Source organism: Coturnix japonica, chromosome 3 (genome assembly GCF_054131305.1).
Source record: "Coturnix japonica strain WE chromosome 3, WE-NBRP24, whole genome shotgun sequence".
Classification (NCBI taxonomy): domain Eukaryota; kingdom Metazoa; phylum Chordata; class Aves; order Galliformes; family Phasianidae; genus Coturnix; species Coturnix japonica.
In genome coordinates this window covers 30756292-30766905 of record NC_140665.1, presented here as the reverse complement: position 1 = coordinate 30766905, position 10614 = coordinate 30756292, and the positions used below count along the sequence as shown (strand labels likewise).

At 56.5% G+C, this 10614-nt stretch overlaps 1 protein-coding gene across 3 annotated transcripts; it reads right to left on the bottom strand.

Moving 5' to 3' along the window:
* Positions 1-224: 224 nt before the first annotated feature.
* DLK2 (delta like non-canonical Notch ligand 2) lies at positions 225-10044 on the bottom strand. Of its 3 annotated transcripts, none has more exons than XM_015857801.3 (6): positions 9680-10044; positions 5219-5320; positions 4108-4171; positions 3550-3680; positions 2906-3050; positions 225-2441 (listed from the first exon to the last, which is right to left on the bottom strand). In XM_015857801.3, the coding sequence occupies exons 1-6, from the start codon at positions 9750-9752 to the stop codon at positions 1664-1666; spliced, it is 1293 nt and encodes a 430-aa protein (XP_015713287.1). In that variant the 5' UTR covers positions 9753-10044; the 3' UTR covers positions 225-1663. The 3 variants fall into 3 exon arrangements, with proteins under 3 accessions (XP_015713287.1, XP_085399365.1, XP_015713288.1); XM_085543239.1 differs by lacking the exon at positions 9680-10044 and adding an exon at positions 7582-7981; XM_015857802.3 differs by lacking the exon at positions 9680-10044 and adding an exon at positions 7286-7444.
* Between the last annotated feature and the right edge of the window lie 570 nt (positions 10045-10614).

Sequence of the window (10614 nt, the reverse complement as noted above, 5' to 3'; positions counted from 1 at the left end):
TAATGAAAGGTTTATGGTGACTTTGGGCCAGAGCATGGGCTGGAGCAATCCGTGTGCCACAGTCTGGGTGTGCACTCTTGAGGGCAGTGATGAAAATACAGATGCTCACACCTGGACAGGATAAGAAGCTGAGCAAGCTGATGTCACTGAATCTGCTGAGAGCTGGAGATTGGCATACAGAAAATTCCTTCAACTCAAATTATTTTATCATTCTCTGATACAGATTCTGGGCTTGTAATTGTTTTATTTGATAAAGGTACATTATCCATTCATGTATTAAAAAAATAATCTTTTTCATGGAGCCCCAGTCCCCTCTCCCAGGTCTCTCTCCTGGCTGAGCACTCAATCCTCTGTCCTCACTCTTTCTACATGACCTCGAACCCTGTTCTGTGACCCTACAGGCCAGTAGTAGGGGTTGTTTTGTTGTTTAGTGCTTAAAATTTCCACTGTTTAACCTCTCATTCCTATGAGGAGGCACAGAAAATCCTGACCCTGGCAGAGAGGCCCTGCTTGCTGTACACCAGACCAGAAAAGGCAGAACAGAGCCATTACCAAGGCTATGTGCCTCTCAGCCTTGCTTTAGCAAGGAGATTGCAGTGCTGTATCTGCTTCCTACAGTCATTATTGGCTCTGTATCCTTTCTTCATATCCACTGCGTAGAGTTTAGCTTGGTTGCTATCAAGAAACACTGCAATGGCTGGTTTGAGGTTAATGCCAGCAGGTTGCCTTGGAGGGACTAGCAGGGGAAATGAGGATCTGGATCTTGTATTACTCCTGAGCCAGTTGCAGCACATCTCCAGTCTTATCCAGCTCCTGTTTCACCTGTGAGGGCATGTGAGAAGAACCAGCTCAGGCCCTGAATGCCCCACAAGGAAGAGGCCATGCACTTCCCCGTCAGCGAACAGTAAAGCAGAAGTGCACACTGGAGTGGGGAAGGAGCTTTGCTGTCTGTGTCCATACCAGAAAGGATGGCTCCATAAGTGGGGAGAGGAGACCCCATGGATCATCAGGAGAAAGGTACAGAACATGTTTGTAATGCCAAGTCTGGTGGCAGGAGGGAGGAGCATCACACAGGGCAAAAAAGGACAGGAGACCCTAAATGATCTCCATAGTCTTTCCAAACTGTCTCACAGGACCACAAGGCCACAGAGCAAGAGCATCTGCTTGTGCCCTTGGAACGCAGTATCTCAAACTACAACCACCAGAAACAGCTGGGAGACCCTGTTCCAGGGCAGGGAGCGCTGAGCGGGCACAACCATCCCAAAGGCCCCAGAAGAAACATCCCAACACCAACAGAAATAGCAGGGCAAAGCCACTTCCAAGTAATCACAGAGATGAGTTGCAGAGGACCTAGCAGAAGACAGTTGTGAGACGGCACTCCAGCACTCCCAGTCCCATTTCCAAGCACTCATGTTGGAGCGGTATCAATGCTGCTCCCTTGCAGGGCTGGCCCCATGCAGCCCTAACTCCACTCGCACAGGCACTGGCCAGGTGGAGACAGCTTGGTCCCACTGCACCGAGCCCAGCACTGTGGGGTTTTGTTGATGCGCTCACTGCCTGAGAAGCCCTTCCCTACTGCCCAGTTTGCACCAGAACAGCTGCCTGGGGTGCAGTTCAAGGGGTCTACCAGCACGATGACCTGCAGGGGCCTGGCTCAGAGTGCTCACAGCTCCGTTGTTTTTCTGGGCTCGATGAGGACCGAGTTTAACATGCCCACCTGGCACTCCTGATCTTGGAGCTTCCTGGCAGCCTGCGAAGGGCTTTGGCACCAGTTTGACCGCTGTCGGCCCCTCTGCCAGTTCCTCAGGATGAGCAGGATGGTGATGAGGACCAGCACTGCCGTCAGCACCCCGAACACCAGCACTGTCACCAGCTGGGCTTCGCTCAGCCCCGAGTCCCTTTGGGTCACCACCTCCTTCACGGAGATTTTTAACAACCCTCCTCCCGGCACTTTCTCGCTGTGGTTGGCCACACGCCGCCCCGTAACCGCAGTCCTCACGGGCTCTGGCTGTGTCACCGCAGGCATCTCGCTGGTGGTGCTCCTCATCGCCCAGCTGCTCTCGTGATTGGCAGGGTGGTAGGGGGGAGCCCAGGTGGGCTCAGGGATGGAGATCTCACAACTTTTGCCAGTGAAACGGTCGGGACACAAGCAGTCATAGTCATTGATACGGTCGTAGCACTTGGCCCCGTTTTTGCAGGGCTGGCTGGCACAGTCGTTGATGTTGATGGTGCAGAAACGCCCCTCGAAGCCCACCTGGCACTGGCAGGAGAAACGGTTGATACCATCTTGGCAGGTGGCACCGTTGGCGCAGGGCCGCATCAGGCAGTCATCCACATCGTGCTCACAGAGAGCCCCCACAAAGCCAGCAAGGCACCGGCAGGTGAAGTTGCTGGCAAAGCCATTTTCATCTTGACACTGCCCCCCATTCTTGCATGGAGATCTGTGAGGAGAGAGGAAGAACGGGTCATGGCTCTGGAGAGCAAGCAACTCCCGCCCTAGGGATGGAAACTCCCTACTGGATCTGGCTGCCAAGCCACAGAGCAGGTGGATGGATGCGGTAAAGGAGGATGTGGTAAAGCTTCTGCCTCCCCAGTGACAAGGGTGGGATGTCCCCAAGGCACAGGGCAGCTGCCCAATGGGAAGAGGCAGCAGGCTGAGTATCTGAGGAAGATGCAGGCCCTACTGATGCTCCTTAAGGCACAACTGGTGTCAGCTCATTGTATCCACACTGACAAGGAATGGGACCCTGCTAAGGTCACAGCCCTAGCGGGACTGCAGCATGCCAGGCTAAACTAAAGCCAAAGATGGTTTTGGCTTAACTCCATGAGCACATGGAAACTCAGAGACAAGAAGCCAAACTGAGTTGCAACTAGTGATGTCTGTAATCACAATGCCGTGTCTTACCCTGCCTTCTCACATGGCCCTGCCTTCATCTCACAGTCCTTCCCGTGGAAGCCCTCTGGACACAGGCAGGAGTAGTCCCCATCTCGGTCGTAGACACACTGAGCCCCATTCTGGCACGGGGACTGATGTTCACAGATGTGGACGTCTGAGGGGGAAGGAAAAGGTGGGGGGAGTGAGAAATGAGAGTCGATGCAGCCACTTCAGTTCCCACACCCTGTCAGACCCAGTGGGGATAGGAAAGTGGCCACAGCTTCTCTCTCCTTCCCTCCAACAGGCACTAGCAGCCCAGGTCTGGAGGTGGCAAGAAGAATCCTTGTTGCCCTAGAGGCCTGCATGATGTGCTGGTGCTGTGCATGCCAGCTGGAAGGGGCACACCATGGTGGTGGCACTGTTAGGACAGATAACAGCACTTGAATACAGTGTCATGCAGCTCCCACCATGCAGCTGGGGACAGCCAAGGCACATCCCATCTCCTTGCAGCCCAAGCTGAGAACCCACATGTGGCTTCTGGCTGTGCCATCCCTCCTATTAGTGCAGGGCATGCAGGACTTTAGCCACAGCACCCTGAAGTGCAGCATGGGGATGAGTTTGGATGACGCTCCTCTGTCCCCTGCAGAGCTACCCCCGCCCAGCCAGGGACTCACCCTTGTCGCAGAACTTGCCGGCCCAGCCGCTGTGACAGATGCATTGCCAGGGCTGGTGGCAGGTCCCATGGAGGCAGCCCGGCATACGCACACACTCCTCGCAGTACTCGCCTTCCCAACCTGGGTCACACCTGAGGGGACAGGGCAGCGTTGTGACACCCAGCTCTTCTGTACCCACAGATCATCAACAAAACAAAGCTATGGTGTCCCAGTAGCCTTCCCTCATCCTGACAGCTCTCAGCAAGTGCTAAGAAAAGAGGGCATCTCTATGGAAGCAGGGCTGAGCGGAGGTGGCACCAGATACTGCAAAAGCTATAAACAAAACAGCATGAAGATAAACCTCAGGATAAACCTGAGTGGGCAGCAAGCACTGCTTCCCTTGGGTACCACAGACTGTGGTGCAGGAACGGGAGGTGCAAACTGCTTTTCTTTCCCAAAATGTAAAACCTAAAAACCACAAGGGCAAAAGTCCCTGGGCAGAGGGCAGTTTTGGTGGGATGTTGCCAAGGCTGAGGTGTGGGTAAGGACAGATAAATGCATAGAAGGAGGTGGACGTACCTGCACTTCCCATCCTGGTCACAGCTGCCGTGGGCCAGGTTGCAGCGCTCGCTGCAATCATCACCTGCAAGGTAGGGACAGGGGGCTGAGGTTAAGCAGAGATCATGGGTGACCCCAAACCTGCTCTGGCCCTGCTGGCCTGCAGGTAGCTGAGAAATGGGACCCTACAGCCTGTGCTACAGCACGTGGACCACCGGGGTGAGAAGGCTCAGGCACACACAGGACACAAAGGCACCAAAGGCAGAAACAGCAAGAATGGGTCCTTTGTATCTCTGGGATGCTCCCATTCCTGAGGAAAACTGTTAGCATGCAGCAGACTGCAGCCAGGGCCCAAGCACCCCACTGAGGAGCAGGTATCCAGTTCTGTTTATTTATTTAAAGGCCACCATAATGATGCTGTAACTGAGCCGTGGCCTTGCCATGCCGCTTCTCACTCCTGATCCATGTCAACCTGCTCTCTCCAGCCCCGTGTCTGCTTTCACCCCAGCCTCCCCCTCTACCACATCACCTACTCAGAGGTTTCTGCAGGAGCCCATCATACACCCAGGCCAGCAAGTGACTGCCCGCCCTAATCAAACCCCTTCATCCATGAGGCATGAGCTTCCCAAACCTCCATCTGTGAGGCAGGAGCCTCCCAAACCCAACCAAGGCAGTAGTGCTGGATCTGCTCAGCCCAGGCATGGGTATCACTGTCCCTCCTGCCCATGAGCACCTCTCCTGGCAGATGGCTTTGGGAATTCTGCACTTACCCAGAGTGGGGGGAGGGCAAGCTAATCTTCAGGATTTTGCCTCACAGGATCCAGGATTAGCCATTTGGGGTCAAGATCGTCTCTCTCTCTCACCCTGCCTCTCCCCATGGGCCCATCCCAGTGAGAGGTGGGGCACTGGGACCCTTCACCTCCCACCTGCTCGTGCACTGCCACCCAGCTGCCATCACAACAGGGTCTCACAGTCACCATTAGTCACTTCCCAGGTGCCAGATGACGATGCAGCATTTTCTGGTTTTCCTCATCAGGCCAGCTCTATTTGAGCTGATAAGCTGAGGAGTCTTGTCTGCGCCAGGGATGGATTTGAAAAGGTGGACAGAGAAGAGCAGGACCCAGAGACTCACCTTGGGCAAGCTGGTGATGGGCCAACAGGATCCAAAGCAAGGACATGAGCTGAAGGCAGAAGCTCCTGAGCATGGTCAGTGTGGCCCCACCGAGATGAACACCTACAGAGGTGAAAAGAGCTGGCTGAGGAAAGGCCTCTGGCTCACACTGCAGCGTCACTTCATGAGTCCCTTCCTCTCCACTGCCTGGAAGTTCTGAGCTGAAACATCCAGTTTTGTATGGACTTCTCACCACACACCTCTCTGTCCTTCCAGGCTTCTTCCTCTGAGGCAACGCTGGAGCACTAAGAACCAGAAAGCCTTCTAAAACATATGTCTGGGAGACCAAACAAATACACCCAGTGCTGAATGCACAGCAGCTGAGGCTGCTACACTGCCCCAACCAAAGCTCTATGAACTAGTGCTGTCAAAGGGACCTTCACCTTCCCTCCCTGCATCGGGAGACCTGAGCTCTGTGTTAAGTGAGGTGTGAGGTCCCTGCACTGCATGTATCCCATGCTCACAGCACCTGGGCTGCTTTTCAAAGACTCACAGCCTGCAGCAAGCAAACCCCATAAGCCGATGGCTAAGATGCGAAGCTCCTTCTGGCTCAATTAGGAGGGAAGGGAGTGGGGTGGATCTAGATGGTAAGAGGGCAGTAAGTAGCACCAGAGAAAATAGCTTTGGTAAGGAAAGGGGTGAAGCGATAGACCCCAGGGTTGAAGCACTGAGCAGCGCTCACTTGCTGGGTGCAGCCCTTTCCCTCTGACACCCCGCAGACAGCCCTGTGAGCCCCGAGTTCCCGCACCCATTGATTTTCTGACCACCTCCTGCCCTTGTAAAGTAGCATTAAACACTTTCCAAAAACACTTCGATCCCTCCCAGCCTTCTGGGGTTGTTTAGGGCAGGAAATTCTAGGGTGATATCATAAGGATATTACTATAATGAGATGGGAGGGGTTAAGCCATCCCATGAGGAGTGTGAAGAGGAGCAGGCTCCATCCAGTTGCGTGGGTGTGATGGGCAGGGGCCACGCTGCTCTGAGCCCCACTGTGAAGTGAGAGAAGGTTGTGTTGGGTCTGCCCAGATTTGGAGAGAAGTCCCCCCACACCTACATCCATTGCAGGACAAGGTGCTAGGGACACTTCTAATGGCTTGACACACATGGACCACACAAAATCACCCACTGAGCCCAAAGCAATGATTCTGCTCAGGGCATCTCGCCACAAACAAACCATCACCCACAAAGGACACAGCATTTTCAGAGAGACTGCGGGATGTGCTTGCCAGTGTCCCAGCCAAATTCCAGCAGGGATCACAGCATCCTCCCTCCGCATGCTCCCCTTGTCACTGTGCTCTCAAGACTGTCCTTCGCTTCCTGCCCTGAAATGCTGGGCAGTGGCGGACAGCTGCAGCATTTCAGGGGAGGGTGAAGCAATGCCTAGGAAACTTATAAAATAATTGAGAGCCGACGGGCGAGCAGTTGGCAGCCCATCCCTTAGGGCTGTTGAAAGCCCGACCTCCGATCACCACGCGTCCTTGCAAAGCTTGCTGCTCGAGGCTCCCCACTGCTGCCCCTTCGAGCTCCAGACCCCCGTGTGCTGCCGCCGGTGGCCGCATCCCGGGGGCAACCGGTGCCCACGGGGCCGTCAGCGGGCCTGGCCTTGGGGCGCAGGGACGCTCCCGCTCTCTCCTCCCTAATCCCCTCCAGTGCCCTGGGGCATTAGGGCCCCCGGGGGGAATTACAGACACCCCCTCGCGGGTGACCGGGAGCCGCCAGAGGCGACCGGGTCCAGCCTCATAACGAGGGCTCTTCCCCAGTCCCCCGGCCCGGAGCTACCGTGGCACGGCAGGATGCACCGGGAGATGCCGCGCCGCCGCGGCTCTGCTCTCCCGGCCCCCTCAGCCCCCCGCAGCTTCACGACCCCTCCAGATGCCCCCGCACCCCCGGGATGGTCCGTGCGGGATGCGCTCTCTCTGCTGTTCCCCTCTCCGGCCGGGGGGGCCTCGCACCACCCGGGCCCCGCTGCCCCCCATGCGGCGGGGGGCCGCGCAGCGGAGCCAGCTCAGCTCCCCGGTGTGTGCTCACCTCGGCGACGCGGCGGCTCGTGGTGCTATCGCGGGGCTCGGCGGCGAGGGGCGGCCATGCCCGGCGAGGCGGCGGCGGCGGCGGCGGGGCTGGAGAGGCGCGGGGCTGCGGAGGGAGCTGCCGCGTGTGCCGCTCCGCCCGCCGCCGCCGCCGCCGCCGTGCGCCCCGGCCGCCTGCCAGCGGCTGCGTGTGCCTGCACATCCCCGCTCCCTCCCCGGGACATCCCGCCTCCCGCAGCCCCAAACCGCAGGCAGCCCCCCCGGGCCGGCTCGGCCCGACCCGCCCTGCCCGCTCACCCCTGCCCTGCTCCCTCTGCCTCCGGGGACGGCCACACGCAGGACTCCCACCCACGGTCACTGCGTGGGCCAAGCTGAGCCCCCGGACCCACGAATAGTGGCAGCTCCGGGCTGGGGGTCGGATCCCGGAGGAACCCCTTAGGAGGGGGCAGGGTCAGACATCCTTATACACGGAGGCTTCGCTGCTGGAGCTGGGTAGTGCCGGGCTCCCGCTCGGTGTTGGCCACCTCCCTCTCAGCACCTCTGCCTGCTCACCGGGAAAGCCCAACAGATTCCCCCCACGCTTTACAAAGCTTCAAGATGCGGAGAGAAGTGAAAATGCCTTCCCAGGCCCCCCTGTGCCAACTCCAGTCCCTCCAGTGAGCACACCTCCATTTTCAAGCCCTGGGATTTAAAGTCTGAAAGTAGAGAAGCAACGTGAGGCAGCCACCCCAGTAAGAAGGCGTCCTGCCAAGCTGCCAGGAAGGAGCCATCCCACCAAGCTGTGCTCCTTGGTGCTTCTCCTGCTGCTGCTCATGAGACATAGACTCCGATGCTCCAACATGGAGACAGCCCTGTGTGAGCGGCTGGGCAGCCAAGTCTTTAAGAGGAACAGCTGCCTGTGCTTCTCTTCACCTTGCACGGCCTTTCTGCCACTTGATAAACCTGGACTATTCCACCACCTCCCAAGGCCTAGCTATCCTTAATTAAAAATCACCCACACCTTTTCCATACTCCACTGGCCCCAAAGTTTGCTATTTTCCACAGAGAACCAAGAATAACCTAATGCTCCTGGTACTCGTGTGGGTGTTAGCAGTTCCTGTCTCCCCACCACATCCCTGCCCTCCCTTTGTCACCTCCTGCAGCCCCGTGACCCTCATAGCCCCACCAAAGTCCAGCTCTGCACCTCATCTGCCTGCAGACCTCAGCTTGTTCAGACAGCACAACTCTAGGGAGCTATACTATGGGCTCCTACCTCATGTGCCTCCTTTCTGCTTCCCTTCTGCTCTCCTGTCAGGCAGAAAGACCATTCCTCTCTGCCTGCCTTTCCTTATCTTGGTCACCCTGTGGAACTGCTCCAGAGGCCCTGAGGATCAGGCAGGTCCCAGTCTCCTGCAGCTCAGATGCTGACTGAGGTGTCCCAGCTCTAGGATGCTTCCTGCAGTTTTCCATCCTGCTCTCACTCTCTTCTGTGGATATCTGCCCAAACACTGCACCACACTGCAAGGCCATACCTGTGTGCAGGTAAACCTTACTTGTTTGAATGAACATTAGAAAAAGCTCTTGCAGACCGACACTGTGTGTCGGTACCCATAAGCATCTGTATCCACAACCGGAGCGGTGCGGGAGGGGGAGATGGGATTGGGTTGCAGAGAGCTGAGCCACACACGTGGCTTTCCCATAACAGTCATCTCCGAGGTGAAATCTGTGGCCAAGGCTAGGGAGGGGAAATCGGCTGCTGGAGATCTGCATGCCGAGGCAGGGGAGTGGAGAAGGGAAACCACGGCAGGGATTCAGAGGGGTGAAGTGAACACATCTGAGGAAAAGAGATCTGGGGTTTGGTTTATTCCTCTTGGTGTGAGGCACACAGACAGGGAGGGGTGGGCAGAGAAAAGCATGTGCAGAAGGGAGCTGACAGGCACATCAGGCACAATGGACCCTAAGTATTCTCCTTTCTCATCATTGAAGGGCTCTTGTCCAATCCATGGGCAAACTCTGAGCCTTGCTCTGGCTGTCCCCAGGCTGCCCGTGATAACTCCAGCAAAGTGACTCTATTTGCAGACCCAAGTTATGGGGGCTGAGGAGGGGATTCCTGCACTTGGCTTGGACCTGACCCTACTGTGCTCTGATCCCTGCCATGCCATCCCTAGGGGCGTCTCGCATGAAACAGCTGCTGGGTCAGAATTAGGAAGGATTTTTTTCCTAGCCGTAAGAATCCCTCCACTGCTCCTCTCTCCAATGAAGGAAACCCCACAAAGCAGGGACCCAGAATGGGACTGGGAATCCCCCATCACCACAGCACCTTTGTGCCTCTCCCCCATGCCTACCAGCTGCAGGCTCCCTCCCATACCGTCCTTCTGATGCAGGACCATCATTCCCAGTGAGATGGAAAAGTTACCTGTCAAAGCCAGCTGGGGCTGCTTGCCTTTCCTCCGGTGTCTGCAGCCTGCGCCTTGGAGACAGCTGGACATCAGGGGTGAGGATTCTTGCTTTCAGCAGCGGGTGATACTGCCTCTTCTCCACTGAGGAACCTTCCCCAGAGCGAGAAGAGAAAGAAGCTCTTCTCTGTGCAGACTCCTGGAAAAACTCACCCCTTCCTGCCCACTGTAGTCCCTTAAGGGAGATAGAGGAGTAGTAGCGAAGCAGCTGGAGAACGGCTGCAAACACCTCTGAGCTACCAGCTTATTCCAGCATCCTCCCCCACAGCTCGGTGTGACCCTCTCTGTATGCACGCTTGCTGTGCTGCACCAGCCCGGGGTCTCTGGGTAAAAACAAATGTTCTCCCCCATGCCACCCCCCTTGTTTCTCCCATCCCACAACAAACATCAGCAGCTCGCTGGCCCCGCAGCCATGTAACCCAACCCCGGCCATTGTTCCCCCTTCCCCAAGGTCTATATTTGACTCGGTGGCAGCACCGTCTCTGTGTGGATGTGTGTGTGTGTGCGCTCACCGCACGCGCACGCTCCAATATTTGTTCAGATCCTCATTCCCCGGATGCCCGGGATTGCTTAGAAATAGCTTCCATGGGCAGTAGGTGTTTGTGCCTGCAGCGGGGACATGGAGAGGGTGGGCAAGAGTGTGGCAGGGAGAGGGTGAAGGTCGAGAGTGCAGGAGCTCATGGCTCTTCCTGTGTGATTTTCACCATTTCAGTAATCTCTCGCCATTCGGAGGGTGGATGGGAGGAAACACAGCAACACTTGTGGTCAACAGCAACAGTGGGACTAGTGGTGAATATGGGGAAGGATGGAGAACAGGGAGATGTGTATTTGCAGTGAACCCATTGAGTTCCACACTGCCCTGTGTTTTACTGTGGTATAAATGCTCCAAAAGCCC

Bases quoted from the DNA above. Each gene is read 5' to 3' on its own strand.
- DLK2 (XM_015857801.3), bottom strand. From the start codon at position 9,752: ATGTCCAGCTGTCTCCAAGGCGCAGGCTGCAGACACCGGAGGAAAGGC. The intron at 5,321-9,679 runs GTAACTTTTCCA...TCACCTCTGTAG, and splicing joins GCCCCAGCTGGCTTTGACAG to GTGTTCATCTCGGTGGGGCC. The intron at 3,051-3,549 runs GTGAGTCCCTGG...CTTCCCCCTCAG, and splicing joins CGGCAAGTTCTGCGACAAGG to ACGTCCACATCTGTGAACAT.